At 50.1% G+C, this 21,244-nt stretch overlaps 1 protein-coding gene across 1 annotated transcript in view; it reads left to right on the plus strand.

Annotated features, from left to right (window-relative positions):
- Nucleotides 1–21,244, plus strand: part of Ccdc180 (coiled-coil domain containing 180) — a 59,767-nt gene that overhangs the window by 20,431 nt on the left and 18,092 nt on the right. The window contains 14 exon segments of the mRNA XM_076564151.1: nucleotides 869–995; nucleotides 2,049–2,088; nucleotides 2,207–2,766; nucleotides 4,124–4,350; nucleotides 5,341–5,516; nucleotides 7,932–8,112; nucleotides 9,654–9,800; nucleotides 14,116–14,260; nucleotides 14,415–14,531; nucleotides 17,018–17,116; nucleotides 18,844–18,963; nucleotides 20,138–20,310; nucleotides 20,558–20,640; nucleotides 20,643–20,805. Coding sequence (XP_076420266.1) covers nucleotides 869–995; nucleotides 2,049–2,088; nucleotides 2,207–2,766; nucleotides 4,124–4,350; nucleotides 5,341–5,516; nucleotides 7,932–8,112; nucleotides 9,654–9,800; nucleotides 14,116–14,260; nucleotides 14,415–14,531; nucleotides 17,018–17,116; nucleotides 18,844–18,963; nucleotides 20,138–20,310; nucleotides 20,558–20,640; nucleotides 20,643–20,805 — 2,358 coding nt within the window.

Raw genomic sequence — 21,244 nt, forward strand, 5'->3', positions numbered from 1 at the left:
TGGAGAACATTAACAATCCTTTGCTCCTCACCCAGGAACCCATAGAATTTCCTAGGGAGAACTGTGGCAAATTTGTAGTGAGAAATGTCAAGGCCAAGAACCTGGGTTCCCTGTTAAATGTAAACATGCATACTCTCTGTTGAAGGGACAGAAAAGTCAACTTCTGCAAACAGAGATGTCCTCCTCATTCTTACCCTGCTGTTCTTTTGTATGAGCATGCACATTTATGGACACAGATACATACCAGTACAGTGTTTTAAAAATAAAGGATGAGTTATATAATGCAATAATATAATATTCTGTAATTATAGATCTATTTTTAATTGACCGTGTAGAATTTACTACTGTAATTACTTAGAAGATACGTGGCCGTATGTTAGCCATCTCGTGATTAGCTTTTCCTCATTGGCTCTGGGGTCCCCATACAGAATTACTAACAGTTCTCTGTGAACTGCATTATATTTTTGTGCCTCTGCACAGCTGATTCTGTAAGGACCACTCACAGAAATAGACGCACCTTCCATCTGATTGCTGCATATAGATCTGGGAGTTTATCTTTGGGGAACTAAGTAAGCTCCTGAACCTGTTTGCTTTGCCGGAGAAACAGCTAACATTTCTGAGCCTGGTGGTGGTTGAGGGTTTGATGGAATACTATAGATTAAGTTCAAGGACAGAGTTAGGATCGTGGACAGGAAAAGTGAGCCCACATTACAAATGAAAAACTTTCCCAGATTCTCTGGGAAGAGCATGTGCTCCTTGTGTGATCAGGAAAACAGTACAGCAGCCCAAAGACTGTTTCTATGAGACGGAGGCCCGGGGGCGCGGCTCCAGCGAGGGTCTCCCACGAGTTCCCCTCCCCCCCCCCCAGGTATGAATGTTTTCACATCCTCCTGACCAAAGAAGTGATGGAGTACCCAGGGTTCGTACTCAAAGAACTCAACTGCTACAGCTTCACCCTCAGCCGACACTTCTTCATTCGAGAAATCTTCGAACAGGTATCAAGGACAGACGGTACACCCCGGGCCACTCAGTAAGTAGGACAGGGGAGAGGATGGCTTTCTGTCTGATCTGCCCACAGTGGGCAGCATCCTTCCCCAGGAAGGGCATTTCAAACCATTTGGAAGCCATCCTTAATCCTGCAAAGTAGGAAACCGTGTCAGAATGTCGAGGGTGAAGAGACCGAACAGAGACCGTCTCGGTTTAGAAGGGTCAGGGGCTGGGAAGTGGCTCAGCAGCACTGTAGTGTTTGCTGGGCGAGTGGGAAAGCCCGAGTTCAAATCCCAGAGCCCACACAAAGCCAGGCACAGGAGCCCACATCTGTCGTTCTGGTGCTTCAATGGGGAAATGAGAGTCAGAGACAGGAGGATCCCCAGAAGCTCAGAAGCCAGCTACTCTGATAGACACTGCAGTGAACAGTCAGGAGGCCCTGTCTCGAGGGGGGAGGTGAGGACTGATGCCCAAGGCTGTTCTCTGACATGCACATGTGTGCCCCCCACAGTAACCCCCCCACTTTCTTTCTCTTTCTGTCTCACATACACACATGATAGATAGGCTCCAGCCTTAAAGTGAAAAGTCTAATATCTATAATGCTTTGTGTTCCATTCATGATGTCTCTCACTGGCACATGATTCTACTATAATTAAGCCAGGACCCATTCCCTCTTCCCTCGGAGGTTCCTTACCAGCTCTATCCCATCAAAAGCAGCTCACCCAGGACCATGTTAATCAGGCTCGTTCTGTCCGCCCTCCCTGGACACCAGTGCATCCGGTTCACCCCGCTGCTCACCATTTCCTCTGGTTTACTTCTGAGACTGTGTCAGAATGAACCCTGATTCTGTTACCTAGTGCTTACCATCAGGGTGTGCTAGCCTGCTGGGAATTGGGGAAAGAAAGTGTTTGCCTGGACTGAGAACACATCAATCGCCCCAGTGAACGGAGTTGGTCACGGCACATCAGAGCCTTTTCACCTCAAGTCATGAAGCTTTAGTAACTGTGTTCCGGAGAAAGGCTTTGCTGGCCCTGTAGTGACTTGTGTTTTTTTCCCTGTAGAATTTGAATGGGGAAGTGACTTTCAAGTTCAGGCAACCAGGTAACACAACCTGAGCCCGGGTCTCCCTGCCATCACTCCAGGACGTCTGTGGGTGGGGGCCCCAGTCCAGGCAGCACTGGCCGCTGTCTGCTTATCCTTTACTATTGGTCACCAACAGAAACCCACGAAAAGATCTACATGCAGAGAGTAAGTAAGCTGAAGAAAAAACACAGGGCGAGAGTGGAAATCCGCAAAGCTGAAGAAAGCACAGGTCAGGAGACAGGTTCCGAGAAGCCAGCAGAGGAGACGGAAGAGGAAGCCGGGGAAGAGACAGAACCCATCACGGCTGGAGAGGCACGGGGCCACCGGGACAAGTTCCCGCAGAGTGACAGGGCAGAAGAGTCTATCCAAGAGACTGAAGAAATTCGGAGCATGAAAGAGACTTTCTCAGAGTCGTCCCTGGAACGAGAAAATGTGAAGTCTCAAGAAGAGCAGGAGGGGATAGAGGCAGATGAAGAGGAGGAGGAAGAGGAGGAGAAGGAAGAGGAGCATAAAGAGGAAGAAGAGGAGAATAAGGGAGAAGAGGAGGAAATAAAAGAGGAGAAGGAAGAGGAGGAAGAGAAGGAAGAAGAAGAAGAGGAGGAAATAAAAGAGGAAGAGGAAGACGAGGAGGAGGACTATGAGGATGTGAATGAAGAGGTGACGGAGTACTTTCAAGAGAGCTTACTTATGGGTCAGGTAAGGCAGCCCCTGGCTCATTGTTGGGTATGAAGGAAGTCTGCTGTGTTTATCCTATGCATATATTCAGATAAGCTCGGGACCCCAACAGCCCAGGCTCTACAGAGGTCCAGATAAAGAGCTACAGGAGCATTTATTTCCTTCTATTTTTGTCAACAAAGATCTGGTTCTTCCCTCACAGCAATAATTTTTAAAAATTGCCTTCCTTTTCTCGTTCCCCTACAGCCTATTCTGGAGTCATCTTCCACATGGCTTGCTTCATCTCTCCCCGGGGTCTCTTTCTTACCTCCTGTTTATTGCACAGATTGCCCCAGTCTCTCCTACTTCAATCCTTCTCTCTTCCTGTTTATAAACAGGAAGATATATAAAACAAAACATTCAGGAAAAGCTCCCCTTGATGGGTAGTTTTCATTGCCAACTTGATACAACCTAGAACCGTCTAGAAAGAGTCTCAGTGAGAGACCGTCTATATCAGGTCGGCCCCGTGGGCACGTCTATCTTACATTAATTGATGTGGGAAGACCCAGCCCACGGTGGGCAGCATCATCCCCCAGGCAGGGTATTTTAAACTGTGTAAGAATGGGGAAATGAGCTGAGCACAAGTAAGCAGATGAGCAGAAGATGCACATTCATTCCTCTCTGTTCTTGTCTGGGGATGTGATGGGACAAACTGCGTCAGCCTCCTGCTGCTTTGACTTCCTGTCCGTAACCCGGAACTGGGAGCTAAAATAAACTCTTTCTCCCCTGAGTTGCTTTTGGTCAGGATGTTTTATCATAACAATAGGAAATGCACCTAGGACCTCCCATTTGAGGGTTGGTGAGTAGCCCATTGTTAACAAACCTTGTCTTCAAAACACACCCAAATGCACAAAAGCATATTCCGTGGTGTGCAGAATTCTATGGTGCAGAATGACAGAAGACATATTTCCTATATTGCTGTGGAAGAACTGGTAGATAGGACTTTTTTATAATTCCAAACTCAAATGTTCACACATGTGTTGAGAAAAGAAGATTGGAGGCCATAGGTAAAAATGACAAGCAGTGAAAAGTGTGCCATCACTACTCAGTCTCAGCCAACAGTGTAGTTCGGTGCTGTTTCAAAGAATGGGGAACTGAGGTTTATACGTGAAACCTCTCCATTTTAAAACCGCTGAGGATGTAGCTCAGGGATCCAGTGCTCGCATGCAATAGGCCCTGAGGTCAGCTCTGCAAACAAGTGAAAATAAGTAAAAGCACTGTGTGTGGGGAAGAGGAGGCTAGGGAAAGCTCGCGTTGGCTGTTTGGACCTCAGGGGCTCAGTCTGTGGTGTCACGTGCGTCAGCTGACGGTTGATTTTCAAGTCTTGTGCTCCGGATAGGCTGAAGACAAGGAAGAGAGCCTGGAGGAGATGGCCTATGATGAAATGGAGTTTTTCACAACTGCGAGTGGGAACACTTACTTTGCCTTCCTGTCTGTGGAAGATGAACAAAGGATACACACACGGCCGAATTCCTACCACGTTGTGCTCTTCCACGATGCGTTCAGCACCAAGTATGTAGAACAAGTGACCGTTCCTCACAAACTCATCGTGAAAGTGAAGAAACGGTGAGTGGGAACGGCCCCATTCACATTCCCTTACTCTGGACTTTCTGCACGAGGTCATAGAGCTGAAGATTCACTTTAGCTAGAACACTTAAAAGCTCAGGTAACAGAGAGAGGGTAGTGGGGAGAAAACACCATAGAGAATCTCAAATGTCCCAGAGTGCTCCACAGTCGTGGATATCCTTGGTGAGTGTAACCCCTGCGCCCTTCTCAGGGTGCTCTGTTGGTCTGGGCTTTGTCAGAGAAATACTTTCCCCAAGCCATCTACTTCTGGCTTCTAATTCCTAGTATATCTATGTCTTTAAAGTTTCTTTTATTTTTGAAAGATTTATTTATTTTATTCGTATGAATGTTTGCCTGTATGTATGTATGTGTGTATCATGTGTGTACAGTGCTTGTGGAGGTCAGAAGAGGGTATCAGAACCCCAAGAATTGGAGTCACACATCGTTAACTATCTTCTGGGTTCTCAGAGCCAAACCAAGGGGCACTACAACAGTACTCCTAACCACTGAGCCATCTCTCCAGCCCCTTATATTTCTTAAAAAACAAAAAACAAAAGCTCTATAGATATAAGCCAAAGGCATGCTATATCTCGTGTGGCATTTTGTAGTGATCAACAAAGAAAATGGAAAACTGTGAACAGTGGAGAAATGACCTGTGGTCTTAAAAAAAAAAAAAAAAGCCTCTGTAGCCCAGTGTTCTATGGTCTAAGGAGATGTGAAGAAATGTAAAACCACAATGTCTTTTAACCTTTGAGCTCCTCTGAACTTGACATAGGCACAGGGTTGTTTATCACGGCCTTCTCTGTGAGAGCCCAAGTTTGGAAACCACCCAACAAGAGTCTTAGTGGATGGATGGTGTCCATCCATTCGATGAGATGACATGTACATGGGGAACAAATGAGGCACGAGGGCACAAAGGACTGTGGGTCTCAGTATGGCCGATCGACTGGTCTTGACTGCTGCCAGAGATGACTGCTCCTCTCTGCCCAGGGTTCGAGCTGGCTTCTTTGAGCATCTGGAGAAGTGGTTTGACCAGTGTGCCCTCAATGCTCGCATCATTGTGGCTGCCAAGGTTGACGAACTGGATTCAGAACTGGAGCTGCGTCTGCACCTGCACAAGCCAAGACTCCAGCACGTGGAGAAGGATATTCACAATGTGAGAGCAGGTTAGAGCCATCCTGGGGAGGTCCACTTGTCCCCAGACATCCCCTACTGACCCGTGAGCTCATCTTTTTTCCTTTTTAAATGCCCCAGTTTACCTGTGTAATGCTAGGCTGTCATCACACTTGGAAGGCATGCCCAGTATCAGCATATGAGATTTTAAAATCTTCCTCCCTCCCTCCCCTCCCCCTCTCCTTCTCTCTCTCTTCCCGCTCTCCTTTCTTTCTTCTTGAAACAAGATCTCCACTTGGTAGCCTAGGTTTGCCAGAATTCATCATGTATCCCAAGCTAGCCTCAGAATTGTGGGAGTCTCCGTGTCTCACACTCATGGGTGTTTCTCCTTCCCTCTCTTCCTCCCTCCCTTCCTTTGTAGAGTGTCAGGGGCAAAAGGAAGAGTGTTGTCCTGTTGTTGCTCTTGGGTTTCAGGTCTCCTCCCACACCTGTCAGATACACACCTGTCTGGGCGATGCTCTAGCAGCAAGTCTCCAGCTTAGAATCCAGAACTCTCAGGTTCACTTTCTCTGGCTGTATAACTCTGAACAGATCATCTGACGCCCTTACCCCTCCCTCCCTCCCCTCCTCTATAGGAGAATGTACTGACATGGGTAGGGAGGAGCCACGGGTGGTCTGAGATGTGATGCCCCGGGGTGGAAGTCATTATTTTCACCCGATCATTGGTCTTGGAAAGACAAACCTTTTCTTTTTTCGGTAGGAAGCTCCACTAATGGGGAGGTGCACACAGATAGAGTCGGACTCTTACGTGACCCTCTGTGGACGCTTCACTTGAATCCATAGCCACTTAAGGCTCTCCTGGAGCCTCCACGTGATCCCATCCAAACTCCCGTGGCCCGGAGCAGTGGTGGTGGCAGGCCCTGAGATGTGCAGTCTCGAGTCCTGGAAAACTGAACTAAATGCAGGGAGGGATGAAAGGACTGCACCGGAGGCTGGCCCCGAGTTCTGGAAAACTGAACTAAATGCAGGGAGGGATGGAAGGAAGGACTGCACCGGAGGCTGGCCCCGTTGGCCGCTCTGGCTCCCCAGCCCGATGCTCAGCTTGGACGCTCAGACCGCAACAATGAATCCCAGCTCCACACTGCTTTTAAATTAAAAAAAGTTAATTATCAGCCGGGCACACACCTTTAATCCCCCACTCGGGAGGTAGATCTCTGAGTTTAAGGCCAGCCTGGTCTACAGGACAGCCAGGGCTACACAGAGAAACCCTGTCTCGAAACCTCCCCCCTCTAAAAAAAAAAAAAAAAGTTAACCGTCATACAGAATAATGGGTTTCATGATGGCATTTTTCTCATTCATGTATGTGTATGTCATTGTGTTTTATCCATATTCATCTCCCATTACCATCTTTTGTCCCTATTCATGCTCCTGTTGGTCCCCTTCCTTCCTCAAAATAGTCCCCTTGCTTGTTTTATGTCATTCATAGATGATTGATTGATTGATTGATTGATTGATAGATGATAGATGATACATAGATAGATAGATAGATAGATAGATGATAGATAGATAGATGATAGATGTAGATATATATTCATTCATATAATATCTAGATTTCACGTATGAGAGAAAACATGTGCTATTGAACTTTCAGAGACTGGCTTGTTTTGCTTAACATAATCTCCAGTTCTGCCCATTTACTTGAAAATCACATGATTTCGTTCTCCTCCGTGGCTGAGTAGAATTCCATTTCGCCTACACACCACAGTGCAGCTGGCCACTTGTGTGCTGATGGCCACCTAGGCCACCTTAGCTACTGTGAACAGTGAGGAAGTAAGCACGGGTGTACGGGTGTCTCTGGTCTGCCGACGCCATTTGTTTTTGTAGAACTCTATGTATTTTTGTTAGAACAGCCCTTCTGTCAATCACTCCAGGCAGCAGCACACTCAGGTGGGAGATGTGGGGGCTCTCTGCTTGCCATAAAGGCCTCTGAAGGGGCTCTGGAGACCTGATCCTTTTACGTTCTACCTCACCTTGGAGCCAGTTGGAATTTGGGGTATTGGGCATAGTATTCATTGGTGTAATGGAACAGATCAAGACTTCCCAGCTTTGTGCTTGTTGAGGTACCCCTACCGAGATCTCAGTGCTCCCCCAAACACCTCCAGCCATCCTCCGCTCCCGGGGATTCTCTCTATCCCTAGTTTTGCCCGATCAGCAGCAGGGCTCCTCCAGCAGGGAGGGCAGGCTCACAGCCCCTCTCCAGTATGGGACCTTGAGGTGGGTGCTCATTGGCCTCCTCGGGGTCCCAGTCCAGATCCCGTCCCACCCTGGAGAGGGCAGCCGGGGCATGGGAAGGGTCCTTGCCTGACAGGCGTGGTTCCTGTTGGGCTGGCCTAGGAGATGCAGCCGGTGGCCCCATTCCGAGGAAGGAGTGGCCTCAGAGGGACGCAGCTCTTCCTGCCCTCTTGCAGCGGAGCTCCTGCTTCACCGGGAGAGGCTGGACAACCACTGTGCAGGTGTGATCGAGACCCTGAAGAAAGAGAGACTGATGTTCTGTCAGTTCCAAGAGGAGCAAGCCGTGCGGAGCAAAAACTTCCGCCGCAAGATCTACGACATGGAGCACATCTTCTTGAACGCCAGCAAGAGCCAAAAGTAAGGGGCTGGGGTGTCTTCTTCCCAGGCCTGGCTCTAGAAGCCCAGCTCCTTCTGGCAAAGGAGCAGAAAGCTTTGGGGAGCCTGCTTTTGAGCTGCCTTTTCACCAGAGCAAAGAAAACAACAACAACAACAACAACAGATTCCATGGGCAGCATTGGCTGTGGGTGAGGCAGCGGGTGCAGAGCCTGGGATGGGAGAAGTACATACACACAGGCCGTGTGCAAGGTGCGGATGCTGTGCTCGGAAATGTCCACGTTGATAAAGACTGTTTCCCTTTGGGGGCATCTGGAAGGGCTTCCTGTCTGTCTAGAAGGGCGTTGCTGATGAACCCATAGGTGCCTGCCAAAACTTAGGGAAGGGGCATCTGCAGGGCAGGTAGAGCAAGAGGCTCCAGCAAGGCCACTCAGAGATGTAAGGCAGGGGCCTCATTCGAGTGACAGGAAGGACCATGGCAGGTATCTCTGCAGCCGTCAGTCACAGGGGCAGCCGATTCGGGGGGCCCTTATGCAGAGAAGTAACTTCTGTTTCAGGAGGGCACAGGGTGAGGGTGCCACACTGCTGGGGAGTCAAGGGGTCTGTCTGCTGGGGAGTCAGGTGGTCTGTCTGCTGGGGAGTCAGGGGGTCTGCTGGGGAGTCAGGTGGTCTGTCTGCTGGGGAGTCAGGGGTCTGTCTGCTGGGGAGTCAGGGGGTCTGTCTGCTGGGGAGTCAGGTGGTCTGCTGGGGAGTCAGGTGGTCTGTCTGCTGGGGAGTCAGGGGGTCTGTCTGCTGGGGAGTCAGGTGGTCTGTCTGCTGGGGAGTCAGGTGGTCTGTCTGCTGGGGAGTCAGGGGTCTGTCTGCTGGGGAGTCAGGGGTCTGTCTGCTGGGGAGTCAGGTGGTCTGTCTGCTGGGGAGTCAGGGGGTCTGCTGGGGAGTCAGGTGGTCTGCTGGGGAGTCAGGGGGTCTGTCTGCTGGGGAGTCAGGTGGTCTGTCTGCTGGGGAGTCAGGTGGGCTGCTGGGGAGTCAGGTGGTCTGCTGGGGAGTCAGGTGGTCTATCTGCTGGGGAGTCAGGTGGTCTGTCTGCTGGGGAGTCAGGTGGTCTGCTGGGGAGTCAGGTGGTCTGTCTGCTGGGGAGTCAGGTGGTCTGCTGGGGAGTCAGGTGGTCTGTCTGCTGGGGAGTCAGGTGGTCTGTCTGCTGGGGAGTCAGGTGGTCTGCTGGTGGGACGAGGACTCAGTAGAGTCTGAGACTCCTTTACTAATTTGCTGACAATGCCTTCTTACTTTTTATTTTGAGGAGGGGGTCTCACTAAATTGTCCAGGTAGGTCTTGAGCTCACTGTCATACAGGCTGGCCTAGAACTTGTGATCCTTCTGGCTCAGCCCCATGGGTGCTGGGGTTACAGGCTTGTACCACCACACCTGTCTTTTAATTTCCTTTCCAGTGTTTCTTTGCTGGCCAGAGGAGTTGGGCGGTGAATCCGAGAGGCTCAGGATTCCCACCAGGCCTTTCCTGCCTCCCAGGCTGGTCATTTACCACCGCCTACATCTCCTGTGTCCCCACAGGCTGGTGAGTCTCACCAAAACACTACACCGGGAGCTGCTGAGCTACGTGGATGTCATCCAGGTGTCCCTGCGGAGCTTCCGGCAGTACCTGGAGGAGAGTCTGGGCAAACTCCGCTATACCAACATTGACTTTGTCAAGCACTGCAGGTGGGGACCAGTGGGTATCTTATGTCTCTGGGAGCCACCAGGGTTTGCTCTTGGGAGGGGGCCATGTTTCTCTCCTAGCTTCTTTTTAACCATTTTCAGACGTGCTGGTCAGTGGTATTATGCGAAGTGCTATTATCACCAGCACTGGCACTAGAATTTCCTATCATCACAGACCAAAACTCTGTACCATAAACATCCCATGTCTCTGCCGCCACCATTTTACTTCCCGTCTCTATGAAGCCGACTGTTCCATGCCAGCCCTATAATCACCTCCTCCAGATCTCCACAGAAGATGGAGCTTTGGAGGATGGGGAAGTGTGCTATTAAAAGACGTGTTCTGGGCACGTCTATTGCCCCGGGAACTCACTGAGCTGTGGCTACCCAAGGGGGTGGTGGGGGGGAGACCTGCACAGGACTGAGCCCATTGGACATTTCATCCTGGGAGGGGGATGGACTCAAGAGGCCCCTTCCGTGGGGGACCGCTGACAGTCAATGGTTTCTGTGTGTCCCCTTCTTCAGTAGGGTGCCACTGAATTGTTACCGTGTTTTTGTAAACAAGACCCTCCCCCACCCCGTCCACGTTCCTACAAGCAACCCTAATTAACTTCCGTGGGTCACACATGTGCAAGAGCTGCGGAAGTGGGTACCAGGAGGGTGAGGAGGGACGAGAGAGGGCCATGGGGGTTACTATGATTGAAATTCGTTAGCTACGGGCATGAAACTGTCAGAGAATAAATGAAAAGTCAGCTCCTCCGGCTACCTCCTGGAGAGGGAGACCCGTGTTTGCCCTCCCCTCCCTGTGTGTTTCGATTGCACGTATCCTCTTTGAGGTTGGCTCGTCTGTGTTATATCCTGTGTCAACGCATTCTTCCTTTCGAAGGCTGAGCGATATTCCGTTGTGTTGTGTTGCACGCCACAGTTTATTTTTCCACCCGCCTATTGATGAGTATGTGGCTGTTTACACCTTTGGGTGATTGTGAATAGTGGTACAAGAGACACTGTAGATATCTGCTTGGGTCCTGCTTTCAAGTCCGGTGGACCCATTCCCAGAAAGAGAACAGCTGTATCACGTGGTGGCCCCATCCCTTTTCTTTTGAGGGGTCGTTTTCATGTCTGTTTTCTATAGTGACTTCCATTTTACATTCCCACTAGCACAGCACAGGAGTTCTCGTTTCTCTGAAGCCTCACCAACACTTATTGTGAATTTCTTTTTAAATTGCAGTGGACGTGAGGCAGTGTATGGTTTTGGTCTGCAGCCCCCTAGTAACTATGATGGTGTCTTTCTGTATGCTCACTGGCCCTTCTTCCCCTCTGCCTTTCCCCACGGTCTTTGCTCATTCCTGCCTGACTCTAATACCAGATTTAGCTTTTTACATTTGTAACAAGCTATACTTGATCCATTTTTCAAAGCGTTTGAGTGTTTTGCCTGTGTGCACGTATGTGCACCACATATGGCATGTCTTATTGTAGCAAGTTTTGTTGTTGGCCTCCAGCTCCCAAATAATGACACAGAGACTTCTTATTAATTATAAAAGCTCGGCCGTAGCTTAGGTTTGTCCCACTAGCTCTTATAACTTGTTAACCCATTTATATTAATCTATATTTTTGCCTTGTGGCTTTTTACCTTTCTTTCATTCTGTATGTCTGACTCCCTCCAAGTCTCGTTGGTGTCTCTCACGTACACACTTAGATTCATCTACTATTTCCTTTCTCTCTGCCCGAAAGTCCCACCTATACCTCCTGCCTAGTTATTGACCATTCAGCTCTTTATTAAACCAATCACAGTAGTATATTTTCACACAGTGTGCAAATATCCCACAATACCTGATGCCTTTGGAGGCCAGATGAGGGCATCAGATCTCCTAGAACTGGAGTTACATATTGTTGTGAGCCACCACATGGGTGCTGGGAACTAAACCAGGTCCTCCGCAAGAGCAGCCAGTGCTCTTAACTGCTGAGCCATCTCTCCATCTCTAGCTCCTGGATTCTTTTTTTTTTTTTTTTTTTAAAGCTTATATCGTTTTGAAATTTGAAATTTTTGAAGATCATTTGAAAAATCTTTTATTCATTTAGCATAAATAAACATAAAAGTTAAAAATAGACATCCTCCCAAAAATGTGTTTTCTACACGTTCTGTGAGCAAACATTGCTGGGTTTGTTCTGAAGTAGAATCCTACTAATGCCTGTTAATTATTTTACTCATTATGATGACAAATACCTGAAAAAGTGACCTAAGGAAGAAGGGGTTGCTTTGGCTCATGATTTGAGGGTGACATGGTCTGTGCGTGGTGACAGGAACACGAGGCAGCTGGTTACACATTGCCTCCATAGTCAGAACACAGAAAGAAATGGCTGCTGGTACTCAGCTGGCTTCCTCCCCACCCCACCCCACCCCTTTTTTCCCTTTTCTTTTTCTTCGGTCTAGGACCCAGATGGTACCGCCTACAGTTAGGACGGGTCTTCCCTCCTCAGGGAAACTTCTGGGAAAGCCTCACAGACATGCCCAGCGCTGTGTCCCTTGACGATTCCAGATCCCGGGAGGCGCACAGTGAAGGCTAACCACCGGATTGTGTGACAGTCTCCGCCCATGCCCACGAGTCACAGCATGCACTGTCCGTGGCAGTGTCTGCAAGGCTTGCATTTGTTTGACGTGTTATTCAGGCACCTCTGTCCCGCAGGCGCCTGCATCCCTCTCCTGTATCTTAGCTCCATTCTAGCAGATGTGTTCACATTAGCCTCCCTCTGTAACGGTGTCTGCTCACCTGAGAGATCTGGTCCTTGGGGCGGTGAGCTGGCTCAGCAGGTAGGGGCACTTGTATACAAGCCTGCTGACCTGAGTTTGGTCTCAGGATCCCACAAGGTGGCAGGAGAGAACTGCCTCCTGAGATAGTCCTCTAGGACTGGAGAGATGGCTCAGAGGGTAAGAGTACTGGCTGCTCTTCCAGAGGTCCTGAGTTCAATTCCGAGCAACCACAATTCCGAGCAACCAAAACCGTCTATGTGAGATCTGGTCTGGTGCCCTCTTCTGGCCGGCAGGTGTACATGCAGGCAGAACACTGTATACATAATAAATCTTTAAAAAAAAGTTCCTCTAACCACACATGCATCATGCCCCCCCCCCAATTTCATAAATAAAAATGTAAAGGCTATTCCTTGAGGTTTAAAATTTAACTGTTACAATATCCTTTCCTGGTTATATCGTTTTTTTCCAAATTGACTGCTTCCTGCTTGTGTTTTCAAGCTTCCCTTCCTGCTAATTTTCTATGTCAGTTACTTGTTGCTATGGTAAAACACCTGGCAGGAGCAACTCAAGGAATGGTAAACGTTGGCTCAGACTTACAGAGTGATAGCCCACCACAGCAGGAAGGCATGGCATGGAGCGTGAGGGGGCTGGTCACGCTGCCTGTCTTCAGGAAGCAGGGGGTCTCTTTTATTTCTTTAGACATCTTATCTTACATTTGGTTATTTTGTAATTTCTGTGAGATCATTGTAACATCTCTTATGTTCTGCTCCCTGTTGTCCTTTGCTTCTTATTTATGGTGTCTTACTTCCTTGTGACTAGATGTCACTTGTTTCTCTTGGATTTTTATCTGCAGCATCCTCTTTGAGGCCTGGACTTACATGGCATTCCTTCAGAGAGCCATGTTTGTTTTTACTGGACCACTTGGGGCAATACCTCCTCAGGACCAATTACAATAATCTGTTTGAGGTTTTGTTTCATTTTGTCCTTCTGGAGAACACATGTTCAGTTGGTAAACAGAATCTCAGATTAGAAAGAGCTTTTCTTCCCCCTTGCCCTGGGATCTCAGGATCCTGGAACCTGGTAGGGTTCATGTGTCACTCAATCCCACACCGAAAGTGCCACCCCCTGGACCCAGCTGGCTCTTCCCCGGTGCAGTCATGGAGGCTCAGCATCAACGTCTCCAGGTCAATCAGCTTTGGCACCACCCACATCCCAAGGGACCCTCTAGTTTCACTTCAACTGGAGACTGCAGACTTCTCCTCCTTATGTGGGTTTTTCATTCGTTCACTCACTCACTCAGTGACTCACTCACTCAGTGACTCACTCACTCACTCACTGGTATTAGGAATCGAACCCAGAGCCTCCTGCATGTTAGACAGGCATGCTGCCACTGAGCTCCATGCTTAGCTTCCTTGTCTGGAGTTTGCACAGCATTTCCTTTTGCTGCCCCTGCATTTGCATAACCTGCGTTTATCTTTCCATCACCTGTGCTCAGATCCAAAGCCACGGCCTTGGGGTGTGCAGGCCCGCTCAGTTTGACTGGTGGCCTTTGCTTCTCCCTCTTGCTCTCAGATTGTTTTCAGAGGGGGGCAACTTTTCCCCTGAAGAGATTGAGTCACTGTGCCATCGGCTGGAGAAGGAGGCCACCCGGATCGAGTTTGTTGAGAGTTTAATCATGATCCACATGGAAAAAATGGAGACGGATTACCTGGACCAGGTGGGAGCTCCTTCTCCTCCCTCCAAAGAGCCTCCAGGACTGCCTGCCAGGGGCTGTCACTTCTGAAGAAAGGGAACTTAAGCTCCCCCTCCTTCCAGGGTCTAATGCTCCAGATCAAGTTCACTCCAATTTACTCCTCACCCTTCCTTAACAGGCCAATGACGTCATCAACAAATTTGAGAGTAAATTCCATAACCTATCTTCAGACCTGATTTTCGTAGAGAAAATCCAACGGCTGATGACGAATCTGCAAGTGAACATCAAGTGTCAGGTAGGACAGGTCCATCTTCCGTCTAGTGGACACGCGTCTCACACACACACCTGCACACCAGTACTCACTGTCCAGCAGTGTGGTGTCTGTCCAGCAGTGTGGCGTCTGTCCCGGGGTACTTCAGCCACTGAGTGACTGCACTCCACAGTCCCTAACTTACTTTATGTAGCATTGTTTGTCCATGTAAGAACTAGATGGACTGCTTTTATCTCCATTTTAGAGATAAAAGAAACCGAGACAAGGGCTGGAGAGAAAGCTCAGTCCTTAAAGCGCTTGACCCACAGCAGGTCCTGAGGTCAATCCCAGAACCCATGTCTCCTGAGCCTAACAAGAGAGACACACACGTGCTGTTCTTGGGCCGCACACTGAGTTAGGGGCGACGGAAGCCCTCCTCTGTCCCTCTCTGATGCTGGTTGTGTTAGTTATTAACCTCTACGATCAGCTAGCTGCTGGTCATTAACTGGTGTTGCTACCTGACCTTAAGAAGGTGTCCTGTTGTTTATTATGCTGACCTCTCTCTGTTCTCACACTTGCGTGACCAGTGTGTAGCTCTATCATGGCAGAGCTAACTCCACCAGGCCACCAAGACGTAGCTGTGTCTTTCTTGGTTATCTCACATGGGGCTCCCTGTCTCTAGGGCGTGTGAGGGATCGCTACTGGAGGCTGCTTCTGAGAAGCCGGCTTACTTGTGCTTTAGTCTGATGTAACCAGCTATGTGAGGCAGGGATGTTTGAAGGACAGCAGCGACTTATCCGTTCCCATCACAGGGCCAGCCAGGCGGCATTCAGTGGCCCAGAACCCACTCCTCTTCTTGTCCACCCCCCTTGGTTGTCTTATACACAACCACAAGCCTTCAAATTCATCCTCCTCAGTGCTGTAGGCTCGACCACTGAAGTGCTTCCTCTTCCTTATAACGCCAGCTTCTGTTCTCACTGCAACCTCTGTGAGCGGCTTACAGCTTCTGTCATGGGTTCCTCTCCCTCACTACCCAGAGAGCTAGCTCCTGCGTCTCTAGGCCAGCATGCATTCAAGGAACAGTGTCTGAGGACCTTCTAGGGTGGGGCCAGCCAAACTGAGGAGGACCTGTCTGTCTCCTGAGACTGGGCGACATTCTGGCAAAAGAAGTGTTTGCTGAGATTCCCAAGCTCTGTGACTCAGTCACCTGCTCCTGTTGAGATTAGACCCAGCCATGGTCACCTGCTCCGTCACTTGAGGGAACTGCTTTACCCATCTGTGAACTGGGAACCATACAAACAACTCAGAAGTGGGGACAGCCCTGGAAAGGCAGAGAAACACAAGGTGACAGCAGCCAGCTGTGATTCTGTGGCATAGTCATACTCCTTAGCTGGTACTTTATTACCCTTGCCGTCTTCCCAGGCTCCACAGTCACAAGTTCTGTTTAAGATGCTGACTTATGATTGATTCTACATGTGAGAAGATGGGCATCTGTTCAAGCTGGCGTGTGATTTATGTGACTTTATAAGCAGTGTATTCTTTATTTTGTGTGTGGTAGTGTACATGGGACGCACATATGTGAGTGTGTGTGCACACATGCACAGAGGCCAGAGTGGGTGTTGGCACCTTCCTGTCATTCTCCTACTTACCATAGCCTTGAGATAGTGTCCAACACTGAGCCAGCTCACTGCTTTGCCGGCTCCCCGTTCTGAGAATGCCAGCACCAATGGCCGTGCCCAGCTTTCTGTGTGCGTCCAGAGGATTTGAACTCGCTTCCTTTAGACAGCAGAGCAGGCTCTCTTACCACTGGGCCATTTCTCCAGGCCCCTGCATACTCTTTTTTTTTTTTTTTTTCCAAGACAGGGTTTCTCTGTGTAGCTTTGCGCCTTTCCTGGAACTCACTTGGTAGCCCAGGTTGGCCTCGAACTCACAGAGATCCACCAGCCTCTGCCTCCCGAGTGCTGGGATTAAAGGCGTGCGCCACCACTGCCCGGCTGCCCCTGCATACTCTTTAAAGATTCTTCATAAATACCCTTTGAGTAGCCTTCCTGTTGTGGCTGGGCTGTCATGTTTTTGTTTGTTTGTTTGTTTGTTTGTTTTTCGTTGTGTGTGTGTGTGTGTGTGTGTGTGTGTGTGTGTGTTTTGTTTTGTTTTTTTAATCCTCTTTCAGCATGATGCCTGCCCAGGACTGTAAGAAGCATCCTTACCCAGGACACTGCCTATGTCCTCAGGTGTCCTGTAAGCTGGAATGTTGTAACCGAGTGTGGGTGTTCCAAAGCTCTGTATGCCTTCTGGTGGGTCTTACATACTTGACCACACTCCATGGCACCAGTTTCATTTAAACCATACCTATTTGATAGGGAAACAAACCTTTGAAACTTGTATTGATCTACTTTCTGATATCATATCAATGGCTGTACACGCTCACTGTTGTTTTTTCAGTGTTTAGTCAAGTTCTTGTGTATCTTGAAGACCATTTTCCTGTTCTTGATGGATAGTCAAAAAACAGAATCTCAAAACTGGTTTTCTAGGTGGCCAAGTCCAATTTGCAAGCGGAAGGATTAAATTCTTCTCTGGAGCAGCTTCAGTGCAAGATACAAACGTGTCGAGAGCAGCGGGGAGATAAGGGCGTGAGTGCCTCACAGGTTCTGAATGTGTCCAGTCAAGAATGGCAAAGTGGTGTAGACTTGCAGCTGGGTACCAGATGTCTCCAGCGCAGAGGGGGTGGGGTGTCTCTGAGCCTCGATGGCTAACTTCTGTGTTACTCAGTGGAAGGCAGAAAGAAAAAAACAAGCAACCCCACCCCCACCCCACTACCAGCCTCAGATGAGCGTGCAGAGGTTAGTGAGGGTGGGGGCCTGAGACTGGATCTGGGGACTCCACTTCCCTCTGCAATGCCATCAGGCCTCCCCCTCTGCAGTGAACGAGAGAAGCAGGCGCTCTGTACTCCTTTTCATCACAGCACATGAACTGATGTGTTCACTGTCTAATCTGTGAAAAGTTGGAATTGTAGTGGAGTTCAGCAGGACCGTGTTTATGAGTGTCTCTGGATCCCCCAGTCAGCAGAGCAGGTCTCTCGGTGTGTGCATACTTGTTTTTTTGGCCATGAGTGCCTACCTCTGCCCCAATCCATATGTGCCCTGGTCTCACAAGGTATTTCTGGGCAGCTCACTCAGATGCCCCCAGAGCTGGGTACCTGGCCTACAAGAGCAGAGAAGAAGAGAGAAGAATTCCTGCTCAGTTTCTCTCCTGTCTGCTCCAGGCTGTGTTTCCATTGATATGAGCCCCAAGAGGACATTTATTTTTCTATCTTCATTGCAAATTTTTGTATGGTATGGCACATGATTCTTGAGAAAAGTTCCCATAGGGCATCATGTGCAGAATGGATGTCCCTCTGGAGACAGAGACACTCTCGGTCCCACTGTTTTTCTTCATATGGTTTCCTACACATCCATTGAGTTAATCACTCTGAAGAGATGCTGTGTGGATGGAAGGTGGTTCCTACATCTTATCCATCACTTCCCTGGTCTCCCTTTCCTGGTATCAAGGGGCAAACTAGTTTCCTGCTAGGACCTTTAATAGGTCCTTTAGGCAAGTCCTGACTGTCCAGAATAGCAACATTTTAGATTCATTTCTTCCCCTCCCAAGCTCCACCGGTTCTTTCCTACTGGGTGGATGTCAGGAGACTTCCCCAGCCTCCCACTAGGTGGGGAGGAGAGTGTTGGGTGGATGTCAGGAGACTTCCCCAGCCTCCTACTAGGTGGGGGGGGGAGGGGGAGGGGGAGAGTGTGAGCTGGGTGACCCGTTCCTGTGTGGAAGGAGGAGCCTGGTTTATAGTCTGCAGAGCAATGATTAGGAAACAATGCTAAAGTCTTGCATGGTGAGGATAAAGATGGTTGAGGGTGCATGCCTGAAACTGTAGGGTGCTGCTAAGGGGAACGCCTAGAGACGGACAGTCAGCCCTCCTGCACAACAACGCCCCACACCCTTGCCAGCTGGACCAAATGTGTCCTTTAAACATATAATTTTAGAGCTAGAGGAGACACTGGGGGGTGTTCCATATCCCCATCTTACAGATGAGGAAACTAAGTCAAGCAGTTTTGAATCACTTGCCTGTAGCTGAACCTACAAGACCAGGAACAGAACTTCCCCATCAGTGAAGGATCTGCCACCTGAGGACAGCTGCCCAGGAGAGCCAGCCAGTCACCCTCCCCCCCCAACTCCTCCACGACCATTTCCTATAAGAGAGGGGACTTGGAAGAACCAAATGTTGACCTTCCCTGGATAAGCCCCTGTCCCTGGACTTCTGGTGACCCCGTCTGTTTTCTGGGGCTCTCTCCCTCTGTATTCCCATTAGATGGTGACCACAGATGACCTCCTTGTCTTTGTCCGATCCTGGAAGGAAAAACTGAGCCAGAGGATTAAGTACCTCAACTGCAGCCTGGATGTGGTGTGCATCACTCAGGAGGTCTTTACGGTAAGGAACACGGAGAGATCGGGCAAAGGGCAGGCAAGCTATAGTCTGGGCTCCCAGGAGACCCCATGAGATCTAGAGCAGCATGAGAGGAGAGGGGATGCCCAGGATTCATCAGGCCTGCTGGGATGTTCTGGAAGGATGGCACACTGTGGAGTCAGAGCTCAGCTGACTTTGGCATCAAAGGCTCTCAAGTTAGCCCGTGCATGTGGTCTCAATCAAATCCGTCCACCCCAGCCTCTGCCTTCCCGTGTGCCACGCACAGTCACATCCTCAGCCTCCAACAAGAGGTTGGCTCTTCCCAATGTCTCTTCCTCTAGCTACGATGTCCCACCCCCCCGACCCCCAACACCCCAACTTGATACCCAGTCCCTGTCCAGCAGCAAAGGCCCAAATAACTCCACCATTCTCCTGCCTTCAGTGTCGAATCCAAACCCTTCAGCCAGTCAGTCACACAGGCACCTCCACGGTCTGTCACCAGTGCCCTTCATCCCTTTCTCCCAGGCAAAGGAATCTCTTGCCTTCTGGTCTAGGTGGGACTACTGGCCCTGGAGTACCTCCCACTTCCCCATGAGTCCACCCACCACGAGGTAAGGTCTCTGGTTGAGGAGCTATCTGCCAGAGACTGAGCACTGGCATGGGCAGAGCCTGCATGACCTGCCCCCTTCCCCCATCCCCACCTCAGGCTTTGCCGTGACGTTCTCAGCCACTCCCAGGGAACCCAAGAGCCAATGCTGCATGAGTAGGCTGCTGCTGCCTCGGCTCTCACTGACAGGTTTTGGCTATACTCTTCCATGGGGGGCTTTCCCTACTGTGCGGCCAGGTCACCCCCTCCCCCACAGCCATTACCTACACTGCTCATGGCCATACAGAGGCTCCAGGTTCCAGCCTGTGGCCTTGCAAAGGCCTGACAGGAGAGGAGACTCAGAATAAACGACGGAACAGCCAGACTTACTCTTTGTGGACATCGTTATTGCCCTTTCTCACAGGCAGGTGGCCACTCTTAGTCTTGTCTCCATTCATGTGGTCAAGACATCAGTTGGACATACCTGGAACAGGAGCACAACCCCGTTACAGAGCAGCCAGGCAGCTTCACTCGGACCAGAGGGCAGTGGACAGTATCTGCTGCCTCCTGAAACCGTGGTCCCTCGACTTAGAATTTCTCTCTGGACTGCAGGACACCATCCTGACGGATATGGAAATGGAGAGTGACATCCACGTGTCTTCAGAGGCCCTTGAGGAGGAAGCCAAGGTGGGCCTTGTTGCCCCTGAGTCCTTTGCCCAACCAACCCGCATGGGGAGGCCCATGATTGAAGACCCTGCCGTGGAGGTGGTCAAGAAGATCCTTCAGTGAGTGTCTACCACTGTGGCTCCGGGGCCCTACTCACCGTAGTAACCACAGGAGTGCTGCTCCAGAGCCTGTGACCTTAGGCCAGGGGCTTCCCCTCTCACACCTCAGTTACTCACTCAAATGCCTGAGCTCATGGTGAGGCGTATGCAAGCGGTATGGAGGACCAAGAGTTTGTTACCCAGGGCCTGGCCTGGGCTGTGGTCATGGTCACCCTGGAAAAGTTCGCTTCCTTCCCTTCGGTTTCAGAATTCCTCAGACAAAATCAGCATGCCCGTGTGACAAGGACCGCTCCCACACAGGTAGAAGCACAGGCCTGTGGGTCTCGGGGAAGGGAGCGGCAGGGAGGTTGGCGGCAGCTGCAGCCTATGGTCACCTCTTCTTCCCTGCTCTTGTCCTGGACACTTGCCACCCAAAGCCTTGAAGAAACATCGGTACCGGGGAGAAAAGTCCGTGAAGAAGGCCTTGGCCAGCTCCAGTGCCACCTCAGCAGGGAGGTAAGGATGCAAGGCCATCCCAAACTTCCCCTTCCCAGACACCGTGGGCCCGCTTGTCCCCAAAGGCCAGACAGCCTGTCTTTTGTTCAGACTCTGATCTCAGGTCTTACTTGTACTCATGCTCAGGAGCTGTGTGGGAAGCAGGTGGAGGGGCGCTGTAACAGCGGCTTTATTCAGGGCTGAGCTCCTCCTTAGGGGCGGATCATCGCTCCCACACCTCTGTACCTAGAGAAGTGTCTGGGTAGCTATCAGTGGGATGACAGTCCTGCAATCTCCCCACAAGCTGGACAGCATTAGAAAGGGGGACAGACTGAGCACAGGAGCAGGTGGGTTAGAGGAGGACCGGGACATGGTGTCTAAGTCCATGGTCACCTACTAAGCTCTGGAGAGGTCATCCATCACACATGGGCCTCTAGCTCTAGCCCATATATTTTAGGGA

This window comes from Peromyscus maniculatus, chromosome 2 (genome assembly GCF_049852395.1).
Source record: "Peromyscus maniculatus bairdii isolate BWxNUB_F1_BW_parent chromosome 2, HU_Pman_BW_mat_3.1, whole genome shotgun sequence".
Classification (NCBI taxonomy): Eukaryota; Metazoa; Chordata; class Mammalia; order Rodentia; family Cricetidae; genus Peromyscus; species Peromyscus maniculatus.